General features: G+C 37.9%; 1 protein-coding gene across 3 annotated transcripts in view; it reads right to left on the bottom strand.

The window, feature by feature from the left end:
- Positions 1-27,772, bottom strand: part of LOC121294319 (attractin-like) — a 136,652-nt gene that overhangs the window by 101,587 nt on the left and 7,293 nt on the right. For all 3 annotated transcript variants that reach the window (XM_041217917.1, XM_041217927.1, XM_041217935.1), the window contains exons 2-4: positions 14,317-14,400; positions 12,582-12,695; positions 4,763-4,891 (exon numbers count right to left, since the gene is read on the bottom strand). In XM_041217917.1, coding sequence (XP_041073851.1) covers positions 4,763-4,891; positions 12,582-12,695; positions 14,317-14,400 — 327 coding nt within the window. The remainder of the gene's footprint in view (positions 1-4,762; positions 4,892-12,581; positions 12,696-14,316; positions 14,401-27,772) is intronic.

The raw sequence follows: 27,772 nt of genomic DNA, 5'->3' as shown, positions 1-27,772 counted from the left end.
CCGTGGTTGTGAAGCAGCAGTTTCCAAAAAGCTCCAAGCTCAGAAAACAAATTAAATGGAAATTTCACAAATAATGATGTGCCCCTAAACTTGTGAACTCCCAGGACTACTTTAAAGCTCTTTGAGAATGCTAACTGCCTAATTTTCCATCACCAACTGAATGAATTACAGCAGAACCAGGACGATTTTCCAATGAATTACCAGGGTGCAACACCCTCTGTAGCCCTGTGGTGGAAAAACCTTAGAAACAGAGCTGCACGAGCACACTAATATGAATTTCCAATCACATCCCCGGGCTAATCACAAGGCCTCAGAACTGGGGTGCTGTGACTCAGAATACCAATTAGACATGCAAGTGCCTCCAGGCACTAACAACCTGTTTAACTCTCTCAGCACAAAGTAACTAATTCACTTGTTTCAGTGTCTTATACTGAACAATACAATACAAAACAAAATGAGCATATAGTTTACTGCACTGTTGTTTTGAATGCAATCATCTTTGCTATACAGTACTACTAGATAAGTCTGCAGTTTAGAGCTGAATTATCGTTCCTACACCTCCATACCTGTACACAGTATTGAAAGAGTTAAACACACTTGGCATGGAAAAAAAACTTGAATATTAACCAGTCCTTCGGGGTTCTGTTTAGTATGCAGATTATTTCAATATGTGTGTAACAGAGCTACGTCCATCCTCAGGTTATGTACTGTAGGTTATGGGTGGATTTTTTAAATAGGTATCAACGTACTACCACATTCCTGTGATTTATCTCCCTCAAAAAAAAAAAAAAATCTTCAGTTTAATCTGTAAGATTTATTTGTGGACCCCCATTTACTTCAAGCTGAAGAGCTATCTTAATGTTTGATCATCAATTTCTTTGATCAGACCTATGACAAGGTGTGCCTATGGAGTGCCTAATGCACTTATATCAGTGCTTAAATATATAAAAAATGTGTAATTTTTCTACAGCATTCTAAAATGATACAGTAATTTTGCAGTTTTCCCTTGGTTATACTATGCATTTACATAGTGTACTGTACCATTGGTGGTACACTATTGTTGCCTATGTATAGGCATACAGTGCACACATAGACACCACTGGTTTCACGGGACTCCTTTAAAAATAACTGACAATTGCTTAATAATGTGTGTGTGTTTTAACGTTCTAATGATGGTACAGCGTGGTCCTTGTAAATATGTCATTCAAAGAAATGCCAACATGTAGTTACACAGCTGGTAATGCTTCAATTATAATTTATTTTGATTTAAAAACACTATATTTATCACTGTTCTTTCTTTAAAAACATACCATGACATTCAGGTGTCTGTTTTGCAAATACGTAACTCAGACAAGGTTGGCAAATGAAGGTTAAGTAAATGGCAGTGGCTACAGCTCTGGTTTCATAATGTTACATTTTGGTACCCAGTTATGGAAATGCTTCCTTATTATTATCAAGTATCAAAACCACATTACAGTAGATCAATCTTTCCATGTTACTGTACACTGAATCCATACATTAGCTTATGTACGTTCTATTCTCATCCATATCTTCCAAAATATTCAGTTGTAATAAAAAAAGGACCCAAGAAAACATGAAAACCACCCAAGAACAATTCTAGACAAAACACTAATATTTTTTAGATTTAAAACTTCTATTCTTGGAAATGCAGGCAGCACTGGGCCAGCCCCAATAAAATTCAACCCACTGAACGACGTCAAACCTCTTAAGTTGAACTGCTCTTGTTTTAATAGCAGACAACAATAGTCTTGTTGTAGTTATAGGGCAGTGTCCAAACAAGACGACTCTTGTAATAGCCCCTCAATCTCAGATGCTCGTGCTGGCCTACAGCCTATCCTTGCAGCTGGACAGAGTGATTACGTCAATCATATGATTTGTACAGGACTCTGAAAACACAGACCACTAAATACTTGCTAAACCCGCCAGCTAAAAACAAAAAACTCTTTACACAATAACTCTGCTCAAAACCTCAAGCCCCTAGAGTAGAACAGGAAAGATAACTTCACTCAACGTGGCAGACGGCTCTAGCAGTATAAGAAGTATAACTCAAAACCGAAGGCTGCTCAGTTCTCTGCGAGGACACAAACCACTGTTTATGTTTATTACATTTTTTTAAATTGTTTCAATGCTGGGGTTGGACGATTACAAGATACATTACGACAGTCTTTGCTGTGCAAGAAACAGCACTCCGCTCACTCACACAGAGAAAGGATGGAGATTTGCTTCAATGTCTGCGAGTCCAGAGATATCAAGAGGAACCCAGTATGAGGTGTAGTTGTGTTTTCTAGTTCCTATGTGACTTATCCTTCCACAGAGACCACTTGTAAAGTAACTACTGAGAGGAGAGTGCAATGGAATTGCCTGCATATCGTTCATGGTACACTGATGTCACTCACAGCTTTCCTTAACTACACTGACAATCACTCTTTTAAGCCAATCACCAGGGTAGGTGATCCATGACAAGCACTTTTCCTCTATAATGATAATGATCTATCAAACACAATTATTGTGTTGCAATTATATATCACTATTAGATATTAGCCTATATTATGTTTGTTAAAAAAGGGGGTTCAGCTACAGTAGCTAGCCATTTGCATATCATCTTGTTTAAAATGCAATAGTTGGCACAATATTACATTTTTCATATACTGATGTCCCTATTTTTTTACACTGCCCTATTATTGTGGGGCTGTCATAATTACACATAGAGCAATATGAATTATATTTCAAGCTTGGGGAGGTATACAAGTATATAACAGTATACAACAAGCTTGAGGTTTCTCACTAAGCAAACACTAAGCAAAGCAGATTCATTCATTCTAATGCATTCAAAACCAAAACAACATTTGCTGCAGTGCAAAGTTTGCACTACTTGAAATCAAAACATTTGCATACTATTACAAAATATAAGAAAACAGCCATATTTTCCCCAAAAGGAATAAACAGCTAATGCTTAATGACAGCATCTTTCAACTCGCATCCCAGCCGACAGTTGCAAAATCTGCACATCGTTATTTTGTCAACTTTGTTGTTATGCATGGTTTAGGCATTTCAGAAACAAACGTCTCTTCTCTAACATCACAATTTTAATACCCAAACGACTCGCTCCAAATTACACATCTGCGCAAGTGCTAGTCAGAGCTTCTGTTTCCCTTCAGACCGTCTCTACGGTAACGGCTGATCCTTGACAACTATGATTGCAAGTATTTATTTAAATTATTTTTTGTATAAACCTCCCAATTTAAAAAATGTAACTATTGTAGCGATCCATGCAGTTGTGTTTGTGCACTGTAATTCGGCTGTAATTGTGTTCCCCCTCCATCTCTACGTCCCACCACTTGTTTGTTTACCTCTGTGTAATTGTATCCTGTGTGTGGGTATGTTCTGTGTCTCCGCTGTGATTGGCTGTTATCTGCCTGTCCTCATTGGCTGTTTGTCTGCCCATTGGTCCTAGTGTGCAGCTGAGGGCCAATGGGATGTGCGACCAATAAGGGGATGGGGCTAAGGTGAAAAGACGGCCTGCAATGCCATTTTGTGTTGTTGTTGGTGGTGGTGGTCTTGTAACCCGAGTAGCTGACAGGGCTATGGTCTCTGTGTGAGAGAGAAAGGTGTGCTGAATAAAAGCCCTTTAGAAAGAAAGCATCTCTCATTTTCTGCCTCCTGATGAAAGGATACACTGTTTGCTTTATAATGTTTTTTTCATTTAATTTAGTTTTATTTTTGTTGATAAAATGCATTATTACAATAATCATTATTATTTACTGACCCTCTGTCTCCCAAAAGACATAAATCTCCAGTATTTCCAAGGGCAAAACGATCAGCGATATCACAATTCACCCAAATGAAATTGTCAAACAACAGCAGCCAACACAGACATTTTGGCATCTGAGATCACTTGAATGTAAATTAAATAAAACAAACTTCCCTGCATACGTACAGGTGCTCATTCTCAGCAGGGGGACAAAACTGGTATTTGAGATTCATCTACTGCGCCAAATACTTTTGGCAGACGACACATTGTACAATTGAGTCATTACCCTCTTAGTCAGGTTACTCAGGAAAGCGTATGTAGTCACCAATCTGGTATCACGAAGCTCTAGAAACTTTGAATATGCATCTCAACAGTGACATTGCTCATACAATGACAGTCGGTTACTGCTTCCTGAAAACTACAGCTAGCACAGAATCTAAGAGCTGTTAACACTTCCAATTGCGTAGTTAATGGCGTATTTCACTGAGTTTCGTTTCAAACTTCTATCATCTAATAAATAGCACAAATTAGTTCTCCCCGCTTGGCATTTGGAACTTTGTTACTAATTCTCACTTTGTATATGAATCATGAGCATCTGATCTGTCCCTAAATACTCCTTCCCTTCGGATTTCTCTGCCATATCAACGACAAGCTAGTAGTATGAGCACCATTGTATGTTCTAATAGGATCTGCAATGAACATTGCTACTTACGGCTGCTGTCTGGCTGTTGCAGGTTTCTGGTGAAAATCAGCAATGTCGCAGCCCTGTGATAGTTTTATGAAACCTATTTATTTATTTATTTTTTTATTTGCAAGCTGCTAGCAATTGTAAATCATCGCAAATCACTTTTATGAAACGGGCCCCAAGAACATAACTTTGTGCAGGATTCCAGGTTTTCCAATATCACACAGCAAATCAGAAAAACAACAGCAGTTGGTAGCCAGCTGTTCTTCCACTCCCACTCAGGGGCTCAGGCAGTTCTACTGTACCGGTAGGAGATGTTGAAGCCGGTCAGGTTGTAGGCAGCGTCGCTGAAGAAGTGCAGCAGAGCGTAGCCAGACTTGGAGACCACCTCAGGCACTGTCTCATTACCGTACTTCTCGGGGATGATCAGTCCGCTGCAAACAGAGAAACAAAACATTGTACTGTGTACATTAATTTAATAGTAGCTCTGTCATCACACCAGCAGGAACACAAGTTATCTCAAGTTACCAATAACCTGAAAATTCAGATTATCTTGGTTTAAAACATATGGGCGACTTTGATTATAATATAGAGGCAGCCAGCAGACAAAAACATACAGCAGAGCAAGCTTTATTAGCCTGTCCCAATGGCTGAATTGTCACAATAGAAAGTATAGAAGATTCGTGCAAGGCTGGGCTACGCTGAACTACAGATGAACACAAACAGTACTATATAGTCACACAAATGGGCTCATGGATGATCTAAACCAGGTTTGAAGTAAGTTCCATTTTTGGAGAGTGTATATATCACACTGAAGTATACTTTAGTGTGATATAAAAAGATCTTCTGAACATTATTTTCTGTATGGTCCCAACCTTGGTTCCACACATGGTGAAAGAGCGACCCCATTTCAACAGAATCTTCAGTAGTGCTCACAAAATGCTGTCCTCATATAGATCATCATACTCTGGTGCATTCACATTGTCAGCATCTTACTTTACACCAAGCAAGACGCTCCACCTGGACAACCCTACAGTGCCTGCTGGTTAAGAATTTGCAGATGGCCAATCCTGGCTGCCAGTCCCCGTAATCACACACAGCAGATGGCATGTCTCAAGTGGAGCTACTGGCTCTGTTTTAAACCAATAACAAAACCGTGAAATAAATAAAAAAAAAAACACATTATACACTTGTGCAGGGCCTCAGCCATACTGGTATTTCTTTAAGTAAATAAATAAAACAATCTTTCTTTTCCATAATATTCTCTTTTCCAGTCAAAAAGGTGCTCATCAAATCAAAATGGCACCTATTAAAGGCCATTCAAAGCCAAAACATGTAGCATGTCAGTGATTCACTCCTGAATCGCTCCCTGCTCCTCTGGTCCTGGTCTCTGTACTAAGTTTGAAATAGTGACTGCAGCCGACCCTGTTTAGTAGTGTAAACCACTGGTCAAGTCTCCCCAAACCGCTCTTATCTAGCGTAAATGGGTTCAGTTCCCTCATATCCTCAAGCCCTGGTATTAGTCTAGTGGCTTTTTGTTGGACTCTTGCCAAAGCTGTCATTTTTGTAGTGTGGAGACAGATCTTACATTCCCAAGTCCCAAGGAAGTTGGCTCCCCTCCCCAGGACAATCTAAAGTGGATAATCAATGGCTCTCTGATCACATGCAAGTGTAGCTCCTTGCCAGGACTCAGTACCTGCAGGGCAGAGACTTGGCAAATAATCATTTATATTGTTTTATAATGCAGATTACAGTAAAAATGACCAAAACAAAAAAAACAAAAACAGTATCTCCGAGATGTTTTAAGCTCTTCATAACTGAACACCACATTGCATTCTACACTTAATTACTGCCAAGCTAGAAAGAGATGACAACTTCTTTCTTTTTCTTATGATGCACTTCAAAACATGAGTTTGTTAATGTGCTGGAACTCTGAAGTGTACAGCAAAGGCTTCTCAAAGTAGGCTACTGTGCCAATGCAATAACTCTGATTCAATATAAGGCTTACTTGAATGTGACATGCTGGTAAACATGAAATACTACAATTAATAAGAGAATGGGAGGAAACAGCACTACACTATTCAGTAAATTAGATTAATAGATTAATCACACAATCAGTCCTACTTTATATTAGAAAATGATTGAGTGTGAACAGCCAATCACCTTCCAGATCTAGCGGGCTTCTATTTTGTATAGATGCCTGCTGGAATGTTGAAGTGCTTAACTCTGAATTTAATTTTAAATCAATCCGCGCATACAAAGCAGATTTTTCCCTTAACCTTCTAATCTACAGCTAATCTGATAAAATAAAAAGCTAACTTAAAAACATACTTTCTGACGCTGGTCTAGAGACAAGCAAAATCATGTCTTTGACAGGACACCATAATGAAGGCTCAACAGCAGATCAACAGGGAAGACACGATTAGTCCACACTTCTGTCACTGGCTGAATCCAAACAACACCCTCCCTCAAAACCAGCCAGCCAAACTGTCAACCCAGTTTCAGTTCTTTCCGCAACTGTCAATCCACTCCTTGCCTGCTTGAAAAACGCCCCGCCTCCAATAGGTTTCAAGTCCGACTCAATACGACAGGGACTATTCAACAATTGTACACTGTATAAGAGTAAGACCCCAATAAATAAACAATGTTAGCAATAATAATAATTTTAATAATATTTTTCTACATGCATGTCATTTTTCTGTTCTAATTATGCTAGGGACTATTTTCCTCAGCGGAATGTTACATGTCGAAATATCTGAAGTTCAATGTAAATATAGGTTTAAGTTTTTTTTAAAGAGAAAATAAAGAAATAAATCGTTTTCTAATAGCAATAGAGTCCTCTCGATGCAGGCTCTACCGTGTGGTAGATGACCTTGACTTTCGTTAGAGCCCGTGCCTTCGGCTCGGAACACAACTCCAGTCGCGGTCATCTACCACACGTTAGAGCCCGCATCGACTGGCTCTATCACTTAATTTAAATATGGTATAGTAAAAACAGCTAGGCATACATTTAGATTTAAGACAGTTCTTAGTTGTCTTTGTTCTTGTATCCAAAAAATACTGTAGATAAAATGTAATTCATGAAATATATTAAAATCATAAAAAAAAACACTGTAGAGGCAAGCAAATCCCTACTATTACTAATAGAATAGTGCCACTGTAATAATATTTTATTCCCTCTCTGTACACACTTCTGTGTACGTATCAACACAATTACTGATTTTAGCGACTGTCCAAATCACTTCTTGCATAGTCATCTGATTAACGTGTTTAATGCTTAAATAGTCTCTCCTGAAATATTTCTGGAAGCGTGTGTGCCTGGATCCGTTTGCACAGAAGTAAAGGTCACAATTATCACTATACAAATATAAAGTCCAAGTCCAGCAGCAATCCCCAAGTTCTATTGAAACTTCTCTCAGCAGCTTGTTTATTAAAGGAAGCTATTGGCTTTTCACATTAGTCCTATCCAAACAGGCCCGGCTTCCACTTCTACCTGGTACATGCGAAAGGGAAGCTTACTCTTTTCAGCAGTAAGGATGCACACACACTGTTACCCTCTACCGTGGATGGAGATGATAAACAGAGATGAGTGCAGTTGGGTTTATTTTGTTTCCTCCCCAAAGAGTTTATAGTGGACTATACTGTATTATAAGGAAAGGTAGTCACTGTAGCAGTCTGGTCTGGTGAGGTAGACTGGCATTAGATTTTTACAAATGTACAAATTACAAATTCAGTAAATATCCTTATTTTTAGAAAGATAATTCTGCTCTGTTCATGACAAATTCTCAAGGTGGTAAATCAATATTTCAGCACAAGTTTACAAAAACTCTACTGTAGGATTGATTAACTAGGCCTAATTAACAAGTGTCTTGTACTGGAAAAAAAAAGGGCATACTGTAGATATACATACAGTTATAGTAATATACTAGATAAGTCAACTGGTCTGCTCTCTTGCAAGCAGTTATCTTAAAATATATACTTCTAGAGTGGTTACCTTTCAAAGACAATTTACATGTACTTTTTTTTTTTCTAACTTCAGATTCACAATACGAAAACATAAGTAAATTAGAGTCAGGCCCACTACCAGTACACTCTCAAGCAGCTCTGACGAGCGGAAACGGGTGGGGTCTTTCGGCAGCTACAATAATGGTAAAGGTACCAATCATCATGAGATTAGGATCTGATTACAAGATTTGGCACACACTTGGTAACAGGCCCCCTCACTCTTGGTGGGTAATGAACAACTGTTCAATTTACACAAAGGATTCTCCAAGATACATAAATAAGCTGACAATTTACTCAATGTGATTCCTATCATCTTTTTGTAGACGTACACAGACACTGGACAATGTCAGTTTCCTCAATTTCAATTCAATTTGAAAATAAATCAATATTGAATCCGGGCAGGCTACCATTATCTATCACAGACAGAGTTATCTAAAGGGTTAGTGTGTAGTTTATAACCCTTCCCCCAAGCTATGACAGCTTTAAATTCACACAGGTCTGGTCCCTTTATATCTTATGTGAATGCATCTATTATATTGCAACAGTACAGTAGGAATGCCTGTCACAGTGTGACATGCAAGGACAGGGAATTTATTTTTATTTTTTTTATAGAAAATCTGGACTGTGCAGCTGTCATGTGTTTGTGCACAGCTACACTGGTGTGCTGCCTTTGCGTTCACACACAATGTTCCCTAGTACAAGAGGCTGGTTCTTAAACCTCTACAGACCACCATTCCTCACATACCAGTAAACCATAGAAATATCTGCTATTTACTCACAGCCAATATATAGTATCAGCCGATCAACTGACCAAAGGATCTCTGTCTATCTCTCTCTCTCTCTCTGACAGGATATTGGCAAGCAGGTCCAAAGTTTACTGCTAGTCTTACTATTCTGTCACAATTGGCTGCAATGAGGGACATCCTGTCAGTACGTCATTGATCTATGAATATCCAGCAGATACAAGTACAGTATTGAGAGATAACTGAACAAGCTGTAGAAAAAGACAACTTTAGGAAGTTGCTTGATTGTAATAAATATTGTAATATAAAATTGATGCTTAATATTACTTGGGTAGTGTTTAAATGACAGGCAAGGGTTATAGCGAATCAATTTTTTTTATTTATTTTTATGATTATCCTCACCACAACTGATCGTACTGCACTGCAGATCATTTGCTTGACAGCGAGACAAAATAAAATAAATAAATAAAACAAATCGGCATTATGTTTAAAAATCGATCATTAAAAAACTCTACTTTGTTTCCAAGACAGTATAATTAAATGAAAAGCGAGAAAAAAGGGTTTGAATGTACAGTAGAAGAGTCAGTCTTTCTGTACCTCTAAACCTATATTATGAAAACTTGACTGCAAAAGAATATAAATTATAGAAATGGCCTGACTAAATAAAGCATCTTCTCAGAGGACACAGCATCAGAGTCCACAAGACGGACAGAAAATCAATAATTAAATGTGCTCAGTTTTTGAAATTAAAATTAGTGTTTCACACTTACTCTACTATAGCACTTCTTAGAATCTATTGTACACTAGTTATTCAGAACATATTGACGCAATACAACCACTACAGGTACTAAACATTCTCAGACATATGGGCAAGTGTACGTACAGTATATCACACTTTAGCTGTGCATATCTCTATAAAACAGCTTGTCCTGTTGAGATGAAACTCCCTCTTACTATCATTATTAAAATAAAATGACTGCCTTACTGTTGCAGAAGCTTGTTTGCATTACCACAGATAAAAAATAAAAAAAGGCTTTAAGGGGGATTCAGAAGACACATGTATCAAACACCATTGTCACACAGAAATGCAGCCACTGCGTCTCTGAAAAGTTTTAACGAGTGTGTAAAATACCCTTTCACACAGCATGAAATTGCGCAATCTATGAAGGCGTAATACAGTCATAACCCTTTCACACAGCCAAAGAAATCACGAGAGTACAACCTTCAAACATGTCAATAAACAGATTGTTCTCAGGGCAACAACAGACAATACCTAACACATGCATGCACTTCTTAATTAGTAAAGAAAGAGGTGCCGGGCACAAGCAATGACGGTACAGGCTATTCACACAGACCTACAGTGCCTATAGAAAGTCTACAACCACTTTCAAAATTGTTGTCTTATAGCCTGGAATTACAATCCTACACATCCTACCCCACAACTTTAAAGTGAAAAGAATATTCTATAAATCTGAGGTTCCGTCTGCTGGGTAGTGAATTTCAAAGCAGACTCAACCATGAGCACCGAAGTGCTTTCAAAAGAACTCCGGGACAAAGTTGCTGAAAGGAACAGATCAGGAAATGGGTATAAAAAATATCAAAGGCCTTGAATATCCATTGGAGCATGGTCAAGATGAATATTAAGAAGTGGAAGGTGTATGGCACCACCCAGACCCTGCCTAGATCCTAGCAGTGTAAATAAATTATGTATAGGCTTATGTAATTTAACACTACACTTTCATACAAATCATTTGTTTGGCACCGATACCTGAACAGGACCATCAATATAACAATGTATTGGAATCTGTGCATTTGATAGATTACATAACATATGTAAGATGTGATTTTTTTTGCTTTTAAATTATTGGTTTTTGTTCTTTGAATATAATTGGTTTACCAAAAAAAAAAAAAAAGAAAAAGTTTAGGTTTAGTTTATTCACTTTATGCCCACAGGGCCAGCACAGGTACATCTAAACAGTGTAGTACAAACACAAAGATAAATATTTACTAGATAAAAATAATACAAATGCATTAAAAAAAGACCAATTTCCCATTGGGCTTATTTTTTTCTATAGATTCTAGTGATTTTTTTAGTATTACATGCAGGACAGCCACTATAATTGTGAATCTACCAATTAATCTACCGGTTAAAATCAACTAATATCAACAAATCAACTGATCAAAAATGTGAAAAATCAAGGGACAGCCCTAATTTAAGTCTTTGCAATGTTAAAACATTATTTGCTTATTTAGGGTCTCTTTGTTTAGAAAATACTAACCAGAGCTGTCGGTATACATCAGAATATAAAGTGTGCATATGTAGATTAAAATGCCGACACCTGCACCGCATTTAAACATTCATAAAAATGTACCAAAGGCACATCCCTACTACTGCATACAGTATTTGCCTCCTGTCTGCTTCTCAACCAAATCCCTGGGAAGTTTAGAAACTGAAACTTGGAGAGGAAGGAAAACCCCACACATCCCATAAAAAACACCACTGAACCTTCAATAACTTGTGCTAAATTAAATGAATTCTCTAGATATCTAATAACCCAGTGTGACTAATAGAAAGGGTGTTTTGATATACCCATAGTCTCTTCTTAACTGTGCTAAAGAAAGTCCTTCTCAAGTTTAGAAACAATTGTGTAAGCAGTATTCTAGACATGCAACACTGTGTAAATGGGGAGGTTGTATTTGTTTGATTTTTTCACACTGCATACAGTTCAGCAAGCAAAGGGGAATTTGTATAGTAATGGGATAGAACAAGTTAGATACATAAAGACCAAAAAAAGAGAGATGCAGTCCAATTTTTTCAGGACCAATATACTGCAACGCATATTGAAAGATGGCAGCTATTGACGTAGTGCGCTGCTTTTTTTATAAAATGTTTTAGATTCTTAAATATTGCTGTGGAAGAGAGCACCGGGGGAGCAAGCCGGTAATTTAATTAATACATTTCTTGAATGCCTACAGTAGGAGAATAACGCAGTTTACACAATTCTGCACGGTTCTCCTATTGTCAGCATTAAACAAAGTAATCTGAGAGAAGACTGAATATATTTTAGTATGTTTTGTCCGGTTTGGCATGGATTTTGGTGTCTGACCAAATTTTCTATGAAAGCTTCAGTTTCTTTCACTGTCCACGTAGTTTAGTGGAGGCGGGAGCAGCGGGTAGTCTCTCCTTCTGGGCACGGGCCGCTCGCTCGCTCGCTCGCTGCCCCCAGGGCACAGGATGCTGTGGGTCTCAATAAAAACACTACATATCTCTATTATGGTAACAGTAAATCATGTTGCCTCTAGCTTTTAATAGGCATGGCCACAGCAATGTCCCAGAGCGCTAAACCTGATACTAAAGGAATGTGGCTCTCCCTACCTGAATGCGGCCAGCAGAGGAGCATAGATAGAGTCCCCGTCGTACACATACAAGTGGTCCCAGCTGCACTCTGTAGCAAAGTGGTTGAACCGCAGCCTCAGAATAGTATTAGGTCTAATGAAAAAAATAGACAAACAGAGACATTAAAACAAACAGCTTTCACTGCCACCTCAGAAAGAATACTGGAAAACAGGAATACGTGGGTCTGCGTGACACATCTTTTCTGTTTACTGTAGCAATCCTTTGGAGTAGATAGATATTAAACAACAGTTTACCAATTTGGTGATTCAGTTGGATCACATTGAGTAAATTGTCCTACAGTATATTAGTGGTGCAACAATTAAATCAATGCTTCAATTACATATTGGTGAATCAATGCATCAAATTAGAACCCAGCTGTTGCCGGTTTGCATTAAAACCTTGAGTGTGTGTGCATGGACTTCTTTTAGTGCTATTACGGTAGATAATCACATCTTTTTTGTTTAACTATTAGGCACAACATTGTTTTTAGTTTGTTTAAAAAATAATGTTCTTTATTTTTAAAAATTAAATCGTCAAAATTAAACCATTGATATGATAATCACATAAGAAATTAGGTTGCCAATTACACCACTACAGTATATTATATTTTACTGTATACCTGTACACTAAAGGCCCATCATAAACTCAGTTAAGTGAAACGTAGTACTGTGTATTCTAAGTTCGATGGCAAAACAAACAGAGCACTGCAGCGTTACTGTAGATTACATATGTCTACGGCCAGGCAGCTAGAACTGAAGAGCAGCTGCAGAACATATATTTTAGTTTCAAGGTTTGTTCACTGGCCATGAATTCAAAAGGTAGTTCATCAGGTGACATTCACAGAGTGTTTATTTTATTTTTTGTTCTCTGTTAACAGAAACCGTTTTATAATATGCAAATACTATTAAAAGAAATCAAACATTAAATGTCATGCATGCAAAATTTGATCATCTTATTTGTGTAATGCATATTACGTAAACAAGTGTTGTTGTATTAAAATTCCCTATCAAGTTGTTATACGTAGCAACTCTATAGCCGTGTATGGAGCAGGGTATAGTATGCCAAAGCACTGGGGGCAGGGGGGTACCTATAGCAGTTGTAGTGCTTCAGTAAAATACAGTACACCTAGTGTACAAAAAGTTGAATGCAAACTGTGCAATCTCCGGGGTCACTTGACAAGCGTAAGTTCATAGTAGTAGTAGTAGTAGTTGTAGTAAAATGTGACTCTGAGTGATAACCTGCTTGGAACAGTGACTGTTAAATAAAGATTTGTTTTGCCAAATTCTGCTGTAGTTGGTGCTCCTGCAACACAAGCTTACTGTGTATATTGCAAGTGTATCTAAAATTGTAAAAACATAATTACTGTTCTATATAACGTATTTTTAAACTACTTGTGAATGTTATACTCAATTTACATGGATTACCTGTAAAATAATAGGATTTTCAATCAAATATAAACAAGTAGCTATGGTGACGTCACCAGTACATTATGCAAATGAGTACCATCGAAGGATCGAACCTTCCTTCAGTAATGTGTTCTGAACCTTCGAAGGTCAAAACGTACCCTTTCGTTGCAGCCCTACTTTATTGAAAATTCACTCCTCTTTTCATAACAATTTCAGATGCTTTTGGTAGAGTATTATATCTGCCTATCTGCTTTAGCACTGAGGTGAAACCAAATTACAACCTAATAAATCAGGGGGTCTATACTTACTGGCCCTCAATCAGCCATGTGCACTTGGTTTTGTATTTGTAATTCCCAGGCCCGTCTGTGAGGAATCCCGATGACCCAGTCAACCTGCAAGAGAAGAAAAGCGGAGAATGAATTACTGGGACCGTCGTGGCTTTCAGCTAAAACAACCCATTTTCACAGATGTTTCACATTGATGTCTCCTTAATCATAAGAGCCAGAAAACATCCTAACATCAGGTCCCACAACAGTAGTTTTAGACAGCAAATGTAGAGACATGGATTGTGTTTTCCCCTGGTCCCTGGGTGGGTGGCATGACCATGAAAGCTTTTAAAATTAATGTAATGCAACCCAAGAGAGCAGCATGCTGTACACACCGATACAGTACAGTAATGCCTCTCTTCCATGCATCTACACAAACTACTTTAAAAAAAGAAAGCGCTATTGAGGACTTATTCCAAAAATCCTTATATTTTAATGTTTACTACAAAACACAGTAACGCCCATCTGTACAAATTTCAGGCTATTCTTAAATGAACTACTTTTTTAATGCTTATTGCTTTGCCCAATTTTGAAAATGAATTGTGTTTTTCTGATAAGGAAGTCAAGCTCTGAAGATTGTACCGCATCAAAAAGAGAGCCCATTTACATTGATAACTGGATACAAGACAAACAAACAAATCGCATAAAAATCCTGTTTTTGACTGAGGTGCTTAAGCAAGATTCAGGTAAGCTGTTAGGTACTTCAAGACAAAAGACAACAATGTTATCATCACAGTCAAACAATGACACAGCAAAAACACCAAGGTACTAAAATAATAAATCCGGGAGGAGGAGTCACCAAGATACTTCCTGGCTGTAATTCAAAATAAAAACATAAAAAGAAAATGATTTAGGTTTTGCAATTTAAAACAAAAATGTAAATGTTAATATCTCTGATACTCTTGTTTTCAGCCTGTATAATGTACCTTTAAAATCTGCAAGAACCTTATTAAAAGCAAGACAGGAGAAAAAATTACTGCAAATGTATGAGACACTGGGGGGAGAAAAGCTGCTTTTTTTTATTAAACAACTGATTATTCCTAGTTTATTCTCACAGCTTTAAACGTAATACTAGCATTACACAACTGGCATGTCTTGAACGAAGCAGGTTTTAACTAAATGGTTCAGCGTCAAATCCAGACTCCAAGCTGAAATACACAAGTGTCTGTCACGTTGTGTTAATAGATTTCATTTTCTTCACCTGTGCATATACCAATTAAAGAATGCACCTGCTTTCGCTTTATTACTGTACAATCTCAATGGAATCCTGGCAGAAGAGTTTACACTTCTGATTCTCCAGTCACTCAAAACTGAATGTGTGTGAATGTAAACGTCCCGTTGGGGATTCCAAATCAACGAAGATCCAGGGATTTAAAAACTACAGAGGGAACAAGTGCACAGGTTACCCTGAGAGAGCAGGTACATAGAGACCACAGCTCTAGATGTAATGGTTAATCAATTCATTGATTATTAAATCACCATGGCTTTAAACATTCAATGAAATCAATTAAGTGACCGTTACCTCTCCGATAATTGATTAGGAAATGGATTGCAGATTGTCCCACTATCTGGATCGCTGTCAAGTTACTGCACACAAAAGATTTCAAAAAGCATCCTGTCCCCAGGGCTACCTCACAACCGATTTGCAATGACTCAATTTTAAAGTATGTGTTTGCTTGCTACCAGACTAGTCAGTCAATTAGAACAGGCAGGCACGTAGTTGAGTGAAAAACAACGAAGCCCTGAAGAAAACGGCTATTTTCTTTAGCTTTGTTGTTCATTTTTCCTTGTACAAGCAGGGGTGTGAAACTTAATTTTGCCAAGGGCAATACAGTAATTTGATTTGCTGTAGGAGTTTACAACACCCGACACACTGTAAGGTCTCTCACAAATCTGAAGAGAATCTGCAGTAGACTGATTTATTTATTATTATTATTATTATTATTATTATTATTATTATTATTATTATAAATAACCTGTGCTTGGTTTTTATAAAAATCAGACAGAATGCATACTTTCAAAATCAGCCAAAAATGACCACATTTTAGATTTCTACAAAGCAGATTCCACTTACTATTTACAGTCAAACTGAGACTGAACAAATCCAATAACTTAAAATGTAGTATCATCATGTATAGCTTCATACTACACTTCTTTGCATTTCTCATTCTTTCTGGCAATATGCATTTTTTTCACTTCAAATGCATTGTTTCTCCATAATGTCACAAGTGGAGGAGGCCCTTTATCTTTCCAATTTGAAACAATAAAATAAAAAAAGGAGTTGTCATTATAAATTTCTACCAAGGACATTCAAGATTTTGAAAAAAAACTGTATCCATACGTTAGTCTACCTATAGTTTTAATGCAATGTTAAAAATAAAAGGTTTATTCTTTGGCTGAACCATCTATTATTTTGTTAGATATTTTTTAAAAATGAACAAAATATTCTTGTATTTTATACCAAAAATATTTTTCACTTCATTTTTTTTTTTTGTGTTGCTATTTCTATTTCTCAATTTTCAAAAGAGAAACATATGAGAGGTTTTAGCAGCAGCTGTATCTGAATTTCAAGACAGGATATTATTCCAACCAGATTCAATATTCAACACAATGTCTGACAAATAAAACTACTGTCTGGTTTAACATAATGTAATGAAACGGACTTTAAATACCCTGTGCTTTACAGTCCTGCTCTCTTTAATCTGCATCCATAAATCCTTATGAATGTAAAACTGAAAAGTGCTGATGAAAAGAATTTAATTAAGAAACACGTAGTCTATTAACCCCTTGTGTGCTGAGGCCCTTTTGATGCTCTGTGCTACAAGAATTATGTGATTTTGGGAGTTAACTGTTTTACACCAAAATGACCATGTTCCATTTACAATATTTGCACTTTTGAATCAGACAGCTTTAGTTTCATTGCTGGGAAAAAAAAAAAAAAAAGTCTAGTCAACCGCACCCACCTCAATTTCATGTGCCCAGTACGCCACCAAAGAATGAACCCTGGCATAAGCATACATTTTCTGAATCTGCACAAAATAAGGATTTTAGAAATAGGTAACATAACATCTCCCTTCAATGGTTTGTTACCTATAATCTTTCTGGAGACCGAGATAATGTTGCAGCACGAAATTTTTAAAAAAGTGTTTTTTACTACCTTTGGTTATGTTTATTTGTTTTGAAGTTTTATTCAGTGGTTCCAGTACTCATGTACTGTGTGGTACTTTTCAAAATACTCCTCCGAACAGAGGCCTGGCTGACAGGGGCAGTGCAGACAGTAGTGCCATGTATCACTCCGCATGCCCTCGCAGGAACATACACGGCACCTTTTTGAGGATAGGCTTTTCTCCCGGACAATAGCAGCGTTCGAATAAAATGCGTTCAGTAAACCTTGCCAGTTCTGATCTTTCAGTCTCGGGTACTCCTTGTGTAACGAACATAAGGCTGGAGATCACAGAGGTCTGAATTCAAGAAATGTGAGCAGAAGCTCTGGTGCCATCACTATAATACGTAGATATTGTACAATGAGGTCTGGACCATGTACATGCCAAGCTTCTTATACTGTGCCATGGTCTTGCAGCATGATGCAGTTCCAGCATCTGGTCTGACCTATGCACTCCTTCCATGCATTTGTTGCATTTCTTTTATAACCCTTTAAAAAGGACCAGGATCATGTTTACACTATCATACTGAAATGGGCTTCTAAGACAGCGATTGTGTAAACACGATAAAAAATAAAAACGCACTTTGTTTTGACAGGGCCACCATACATAAGAACATAAGAAAGTTTACAAACGAGAGGAGGCCATTCGGCCCATCTTGCTCGTTTGGTTGTTAGTAGCTTATTGATCCCAAAATCTCATCAAGCAGCTTCTTGAAGGATCCCAGGGTGTCAGCTTCAACAACATTACTGGGGAGTTGATTCCAGACCCTCACAATTCTCTGTGTAAAAAAGTGTCTCCTATTTTCTGTTCTGAATGCCCCTTTTTCTAAACTCCATTTGTGACCCCTGGTCCTTGTTTCTTTTTTCAGGCTGAAAAAGTCCCTTGGGTCGACACTGTCAATACCTTTTAGAATTTTGAATGCTTGAATTAGGTCGCCACGTAGTCTTCTTTGTTCAAGACTGAACAGATTCAATTCTTTTAGCCTGTCTGCATATGACATGCCTTTTAAGCCCGGAATAATTCTGGTCGCTCTTCTTTGCACTCTTTCTAGAGCAGCAATATCTTTTTTATAGCGAGGTGACCAGAACTGCACACAATATTCAAGATGAGGTCTTACTAGTGCATTGTACAGTTTTAACATTACTTCCCTTGATTTAAATTCAACACTTTTCACAATGTATCCGAGCATCTTGTTAGCCTTTTTTATAGCTTCCCCACATTGCCTAGATGAAGACATTTCTGAGTCAACAAAAACTCCTAGGTCTTTTTCATAGATTCCTTCTCCAATTTCAATATCTCCCATATGATATTTATAATGTACATTTTTATTTCCTGCGTGCAGTACCTTACACTTTTCTCTATTAAATGTCATTTGCCATGTGTCTGCCCAGTTCTGAATCTTGTCTAGATCATTTTGAATGACCTTTGCTGCTGCAACAGTGTTTGCCACTCCTCCTACTTTTGTGTCGTCTGCAAATTTAACAAGTTTGCTTACTATACCAGAATCTAAATCATTAATGTAGATTAGGAATAGCAGAGGACCTAATACTGATCCCTGTGGTACACCGCTGGTTACCACACTCCATTCTGAGGTTTTTCCTCTAATCAGTACTTTCTGTTTTCTACATGTTAACCACTCCCTAATCCATGTACATGTGTTTCCTTGAATCCCAACTGCGTTCAGTTTGAGAATTAATCTTTTGTGCGGGACTTTGTCAAAAGCTTTCTGGAAATCTAAATAAACCATGTCATATGCTTTGCAATTATCCATTATCGATGTTGCATCCTCAAAAAAATCAAGCAAGTTAGTTAGGCACGATCTCCCTTTCCTAAAACCATGTTGACTGTCTCCCAGGACCCTGTTACCATATAGGTAATTTTCCATTTTGGATCTTATTATAGTTTGCATATAATAGAAGTCAGGCTTACTGGTCTGTAGTTACCTGGTTCAGTTTTGTTTCCCTTTTTGTGGATCGGTATTACGTTTGCAATTTTCCAGTCTGTCGGTACCACCCCTGTGTCAAGAGACTGCTGCATGATCTTGGTTAGCGGTTTGTAAATTACTTCTTTCATTTATTTGAGTACTACTGGGAGGATCTCATCCGGCCCAGGGGATTTGTTTATTTTAAGAGCTCCTAGTCCCTTTAACACTTCTGCCTCAGTTATGCTAAAGTTATTTAAAACTGGATAGGAACTGGATGACATGTGGGGCATGTTGTCAGTATCTTCCTTTGTAAAAACTTGTGAAAAGTAATCATTTAACATATTTGCTATTTTTTTTCTTCATCTACGATTTTGCCATTTGTATCTCTTAAACATTTAATCTCCTCTTTGAATGTTCTCTTGCTGTTGTAATATTGGAAAAACATTTTGGAATTGGTTTTAGCTCCCTTAGCAATGTTCATTTCTATTTCTCTCTTGGCCTTTCTAACTTCCTTTTTGACTTGCGTTTGCAGTTCCGTGTACTCTTTCTGCGTACTTTCTTTTCGGTCCTTTTTTAATGCTCTGTAAAGTGCCTTTTTTCGCTGAATATTTTTTTTAATTGATCTATTAAACCATTTTGGCAATTTAGTTTTACATTTAGATTTGTCTACTTTAGGGATGTAATTGTTTTGCGCCTCTAGTACTACATTTTTGAAGAACAACCATCCTTCTCTGTGGGTGTTTTCTCTATTTTACTCCAATCTACTTCTGTTAGTCTCTGTTTCATGCCTTCATAGTTTGCTTTTCTAAAATTGTAAACCTTAACTTTAGTCTTTACTTTTGGGGTTTTAAAAAACACTTCAAATGAGACCATGTTGTGGTCTGAGTTTGCCAGTGGTTCTCTGACCTCTGTTTTAGTTATTCTATCTTCGTTATTTGAAAAGACTAAATCAAGGCATGCCTCCCCTCTAGTGGGTGCCTTCACAAATTGTGTTAGGAAGCAGTCATTTGTCATTTCCACCATTTCTATTTCATCCTTCGCGCTACCCACCGGGTTTTCCCATTTTATTTGGGGGAAGTTGAAATCCCCCATTAGTATGGCTTCTCCTTTGCTACACACATTTCTAATGTCATTGTATAACAGATTATTGTGCTCACCGTCTGAATCTGGCGGTCTATAGCATGCTCCTATTATTATGCCTTTTGAATTTTTGTCTGTTATTCTGACCCATATTGATTCGGTTTTATTTTCTTTGTCCAGGTTTAACACCTGGGCTTCAAGACTGTTTCTTATGTATAGCGCTACCCCTCCTCCTCTTCTGTCCTGCCTGTCTTTCCTATACAGTGTATACCCACAAATATTATATTCGTCCCCATCACTCTCAGACAACCACGTTTCTGTAACACCTATCACATCATAGTTACCTGTTAGTGCAGTAGCTTCAAGTTCTAGAATTTTGTTTCTGATACTTCTAGCATTTAGATAAATACATTTAATGGTTGTCTTACCTGAGTTGTTGTTCTTGTTTTGATGCGGTCTCCCTTCTGTTTTTTTGTTGATTTCTCCCCCCTTCCTTTCTAGTTTAAATGCTTCCGAACCTGCTCGAGGATCTTTTCTCCGAGTAGACTAGTTCCCTTGTTATTTAAATGCAGTCCATCCCGTCTATACAGATAGTCCTCGTTGTAGAATGTGGTCCAATGATCAAGATAGGTGAAGCCTTCCCGTGTGCACCACGTCTTCAGCCATGCGTTTTGATTAATTATTTCCAGCTGTCCATATGGTCCTTTGCAAGGTGCGGGTAGTATACCAGAAAATACCACAGTTTTGGTTTTCTCTTTTAATTTCCTTCCTAGCTCTCTGAATTTGTTTTGCAGGGATTTTGGTCTGTCTCTTCCAATGTTGTTTGTACCGATGTGGACGACTACTACCGGGTCGTCTCCTGTTCGTTCTAGGAGCCTGTCCACGTTTTCAGTGATGTGCTTGACCGAGGCTCCCGGAAGGCAGCACACTGTTGTAGTAAGGGGGTCCAAACTGCGAACTGAACTTGCTGTGTTTCTCAATATGGAGTCCCCAACAATCATGACCTCCCTTCTTTTTGCTGTCTGGTCACCACTGTCAATAGGGTCCTGGATGTTGTTCCTTTCATTCTCTTGTTGTTGGTTCTGCTCATCACAATTCTGAAGTGACTCAAATCTGTTGGTTGTTTTGATTTCTGGTGGTTGTGTTTGACGAAGTTTCTTTTTTTCCCTGCTTCTGCCTACCTGAACCCAGCTGTTCTGACCTTCTATCTCCCTGGTGGCTTTCAGTCTGTTAGGGGTGATGCAGACTTCCATGAATTGTGGGTGTGCCAGTTCCTCAAGATCCTGTTGCTGTCTCACTTCCTCCAGCTCCATTTCTAGCATGCTTACTAGTTTATGCAAATCCTGGATCGCACGGCACTTTACGCACACTTGGTTTAGCTCCGCTGGGTTTTCTCGGATTTCCCACATCAAGCAGGTGTCACAGATTACAGGCTTGAAGACCATGTTGAGGTTTTTTTTTTTTTTAAGTTTAGTTTCTTCTGCAACTGTCAACCTGCTTTCAAACTGCTTCGAAACTGCTCTGTACTTTTCCACGCCTGTACTTCTCCCACTCGCTGTCGCTGGGAAGACTGCCTCGTTTAACTGCGTTGTTCTGCTGTGCTGTCGGCTCCTCCCCTCGCCCGTGTCTCAAAACGACGCTGAATTTGAATCAGCTGCTCCGAGTTTCAGCTTGTTTGTTATCAGAAAAACACACACAGCTGCTGCTGTGTTTCCCCAATGTCCTCTGTTTTCTGATTAAAGCAATTCAAGATGCAATTTCTCCTTTCTGCTTCGAAAACCTAAATCTCCTTTGATTTGATTTTAGGCCAGAGTCGCATCCCCGTTCATGAGATACAGCTCAAAGTTGACTCATTTTGGACCCCTTACCCAACCTTTCCATGGTCATAACTTTCTCCATAATTTTATGAAGTGTAAAGTAAACAAAAGTTGTGATTCTATGACCTTTGACCTCACCCAAGTCAAATCGCATAACCTTGGATTTTTGTCAGTGTTTGATAGATTGTAGCCCAGACCCTTATCTACATTTCCTGCAAATTTCATTTTGTGCCTCCCATTGGTTGAGGCATTGCACAGAGCTGAATGCAGTGTCAGGTCAATCTTCTAAATGAAGTGATTACACACCCAATACAATTAAACAAAAATATTTAGTTGTAAATTGAGTATACTCACCTGTTAAATTTAAACTGTAGTGAACTGGTGCAGCTGTAACAGATTCATGTTAATTAATGAACCAATCTGGCCTAATTAACACGTGACCAAAGTGTAGCACAGGTGAAATAAATACAGATCAATACTGAAATGTGCCCTTTATAAAGTGAAAAACAAGTATACCCAACTAAGTTGTGTCCTTAAACCTGGTATTCTTCTTAAAAAATAAATAAATAAATAAATGTATACATTATACTTATTAGTTTAACATTCTTGACATTAAATGCTTGTATCTAAAATTCTTGCAATTTTGCAGACTATTTGATATTGAAGACAATTTGTTGCATAAATGGCAAGTACTGGCAATGACTTTGTTGGCGTTAATGCTAGAACCGCCAAGCGGGTCAATTTGACCCTGAGGCAGGGCGATTGCCCTGCACAATGGGGAATTAGTGTTGGTGTGATTTGTATGTGGAAATGGGTTTATTGGTGTGTGTCTTTTTGGGGTTGATTTGTGTCATTGAATTATTGTTTACAGAAGGGCGCTCGATTGAGACTTGCTGCCTGCTAGGTTTGGCTGAGGGGATGGGCAGCAAGTGATTGGCTGTGCTGGTCCTCAATAGGGAGATGGGTGGGTCTTGAAAGAGAGTTTAAAAACATCCGTGGGAGATGGATCGAGGCGATTGCAATGCCATGCCAGAGGGGAGCAGCATATACTCAGGAGGAGTTGGTCCGCGCTGTAGGAACAACAGCTACACAACCCTAAAACTGTAAGCAATGCCCAGCCAAGGAGATATGAAGCAGCAGGAGTCGTCGTATGAATAGGGGCTCATCCGAAGGTTAGTTTAGAGGATAGCGATCCCATGTAATGTATAGCGAGTGTTAAGTAGTGTAGCCGGTTCCTGGAGCAGGACACCTCGTTTAAAGCTAGTGCTCGTCCTGTGTGGCAACTTTTACTTGTAGTTTTTGTACGGCGTTTTATTTTGCTTTTTGTACAGCTTGCTGTATGTGTCCTCTGTGCATTACCATGGCTGGTAACGTCACATGACTACCTTTGTTTATTTCGTTTTTGTTTGTTTATAAATCCTGCGCGCCTGTGCTGGCATTTTCAACTCCACCCCCAGTTGTCTCTCTGTATTGCTTAAACAGCGGAAAATCCACACACGTGACAAACACCTTGTCAGAGACCCATTTTGGATTTAAAATGTTAATTACTCTTCTGTTGTAAATCGTATGTGTATGTCCATTTTTGACTTTTCTTAAATATATGAATTAAATATCATAACAGCGTTTAATAGCCAGAAGTGCAAAAATGGTAAAGTTAAACAGTTCTACCTATAACCGCCGCGTGAGTAAATGTGGCCCATGCATTACAATACATTTTTATTTATTTATATATATAAAACAAGATTTATTTATTTTTTATTTTTTTTGTAAATACAACAAACTGGACAAAAACACCCTTAACACTGTGAATGGTAAGTGAGGCTGCTAGAGGGCATGATAATAAATAACAATCTCTAATTATCAGTAGTGGTGCAACAATTAATCATTGCATTGATTACACTATGTAACACAATTTTTGTTCCTGGGTAGTAAGTGTTATTTCCTAATTGCTTATGCCTCAAAAGTATAGAAAATGGCTATTATTCCCCACAAACTCTGCTTTTGTGACTAGGACAGTGATATTTCAAAATATCACTATTTCCAATGGGAAAACGGGCAAATGTGTGTCTTTTCGTTCACATAAAGTCAGAAAAAAACAACATATGAATCCAAACTAACATGTATTTATACTAAAGTAATACAAAAATGACTACAAAAGATTTAGAAGTGAGTAGTTTTTTGAGATTTACGATTATACTGTAATCGTATTGTCAAGAAAAATATCACGGCTCCGTGTGACTTGGCACACACCTAATTACCAATATGTGACACTACAGACTTTTTTAAATGTTGAAATCGATCAAAGTTAATATGCTAAATAAATACAACACTGTAACCTTAAGATGAGTCATGGTATATGCTGCAAGATCCTGTGGACTGGCAAATTGTGTCAGCTTTTACATTCACACATGTTCTTACAATATATAAACATTTTCAGCGTTATAAATTCAGCTAAAATCACCCACCCGCTGAGCATTCTATACCAGGTTCGACAGTAACCATGGCCCGGGGTCGGTAGTTATGAAGCACCACAGGCCCGACTGGTCCGGTTACATTTAACTAGTATAATATATATATAGTGCCAATGAATCCAGGAAAATGGGCCAGTGTGTCAAAATGCTTAATTTACAAACCATTTTTAAACATAACTACAAACTAATCCTAACTTTCCCGCCGCACATCACATTTGACACTGCACGAAAAAAATCACAGGCACTTTGTGCACTGTCAAAGACCATGTGTCATCCACCTATTTCGTTATCAATGGATTTTACATTTACCACTTAAACCTCCTATTCAATATAACTTCAGTTACATTCATTAGAGAAGCATATACATTTCAGTTTCATTCACTATACAAAACTGTGATTACAAAAACACATAATAATCAAAGGATAATATTCAAAAATAGTTTAGTTAATAATATTTATTTAAAACACAAACCCTTCATGTTCAAACTTACTTAAAATAACGATTCATTTTGTGCCTACAAGTTATGTAATTAAAAATTATTCTTAAAGCATTTTAACTAACTTAACACAATAATGGTACAACTGCATAGTCACTATAGCTTGGCTTGGTAAGTTTTATAACACCTAGGGGTCTGCCTAAATCTCGATTTCACGGAAATTGTAAAATTGAGGGGTCACCGCAAAATTCAACTCTTTTAGGGGCCAATGCATACAAACAAGTACAGAGAGGGAAAAAAAAACAACTTTTAAATGAACTACTACACAACGCAAGTGACGCAAACTACATATCTACAATCGGTCGATAACCCTTTTTTATTCCTTCACCGTCCTGTGTGCATTGCACTTAAAAAAAAAAAAAAAAAAACAAACAAACACAGGTAACATTTATAAAAAAAATCTCCAAAAGCAGTTAATGTTCTTGTTTTACTATCCAAATGACAACGAAATTTTAAATCAGCCTATCAGTGCATCTTTACTGCTTTTCTGTGACCTGAAATGTGAAGTTGGGGGTGGGATAAAGGTGGTGCTGCATTTAGGTTGCTATCTAGTTTTCAGCATTGGAAGTAAAATATTAGAAATGGACAACAAAAAAAGCAAAGTATATCTCGGCCGATGATCGTTTCAAGATATTTCCCAAAGAAACTGTACATGCACACTGAGGTAATTGCTTTGCATATCTTAATGTGGCTGGAGAAAATAGTATCAATCGCAATTTGTTTCAGAATAACACATTAAACAATGGCAGAGGCTGCTGAACAGAATGCAAAATAAACAGCTTGCAGAAACAAAACTGGAAAGTCAGCCCAGACAAAAAGCATTCCTGTTTACAAGTTAAATCAGTACTAAAACTATCTGGCACAGCCACCTCGCTTCAACCTGCTGCTTACTTTTTCGCAGTTGGAATTTCAGACCCGAATAGCCACGTTTTATTTGTTTTGACTCGGTACTGATAAAATAAATTATTGGATGGGACAAATAACATGACAACGAACATGTTGCATACATTGCCTTTATTAAAGTATTCCAGATGCGCTTGGGTAAACAAGTTTTGGGGCCAAGTGGATGCAGAGTGTGCAGTCTCAATGTATGGGTAAGTCAACTGCAGGGGGATGCTGCATGCTTGCCTTTAACAAATGACAGCACTCTGTTTTAGAAGGAAAACAGAGAAGCAAGTATCACCATTTTTAGGCTTTACTGTATTCCGAAATACTGTCTACTTAGGTTTATTTAATGTTTAAACAGGTCCGCAAAATGTCAGCGAAATCCGAATTTTCTTCTGCAACCTACTAAATACGTAAATTTACCGCGATTTAAGTAGACCCCTAATAACACCTTAGGAGACTAGAAAATCAGATAGCATTTTGGAAGGCGAACTTCAAAGAGCTAACAGTTTTTGGCCTGTGCCTTGGTCTAATCAACAAGCTTTGATGTAGATCTGGTTAAGAATGTTCTGACATCTGTGTGAACAACCCAAATCACCACAGTATGTCACACAGACAATAATCTGAATTAAATATCTAGGAAATGTTTATTTTAAAATGAATTTAACCACAAATTTCCTTGACATTTGCATCAGTGTTCCAAAGTAGGAAGGCAGTGAAAGAGTTATTCTACTGTATAATGCTAGTTTATTATCACACTGTTAAATTATCACCATGAGTGTTAAATTTAACTCTGACACCAAGCAAGCCTAGTGCCTTAACCCCTTAAGATAAAAGGTACACAAAGATCTGAGTGGCTGTTCAAACAGTTTCTTAAAAAACATCTAGCTGACCATTTGGACGACCTGTCAGTATATTTTAAACCCTGTTTCGTGTACCTCATTGCAAAAATAAGAAATTTATCATAATTTAAGTTCTATATTATACATCAACTGAAGCAAGGCACTCCATGGGCAATCCTTATGCACTTCCTCTGATTGTACTCAAACCTACCTCGGGCTACGAGGCACCAAGGGCTCTGCCTTCAGAGATACTCGCACACAGCACAACACTTTAATTGTTCACTGTGCACCAAGACAGATGCCACACGGCGAGAGCACAACCGCTCTCGATTTTTCACTTGAAGCGAGTCTGTGTGTATGGCTGTCAGACAGGCCATTATAAGAAATGCGACAGATGCCTAAGCTTGTAAAGCTGCGTGGAGTCTCAAGACCAAGTAATTCCTTAAGACTTGCCAACTCAAGCGAGGCATCTATTACAGGCTCTTCTAAGGGGGAGATGTGACTGGTTGTGAAGTCAACCGAGTTAAGAGCTCAATAAGCTGCTGCAACTGCTGAAGACTACAGCCATCAGAAGGGAGAACGGGATTCCCATACACATTTCTAATAAAGGGCTTAACAGTGTGATTTACTCAACTGGGTGACTTCTGCTGCACTCCAAACTGCAGATATTGTTGGGCTGAACTGTATTGCGCATGTTGTTCAGTTTTACCTGCTGACTCAAGATGTCTAGAAATGCTTTGTTTAGTCTTCAGCTAAAT

This window comes from Polyodon spathula, chromosome 2 (assembly GCF_017654505.1).
Source record: "Polyodon spathula isolate WHYD16114869_AA chromosome 2, ASM1765450v1, whole genome shotgun sequence".
Lineage (NCBI taxonomy): Eukaryota > Metazoa > Chordata > Actinopteri > Acipenseriformes > Polyodontidae > Polyodon > Polyodon spathula.
The sequence above is the reverse complement of the archived record's forward strand: the minus strand, read 5'-3'. Positions and strand labels throughout refer to the sequence as shown.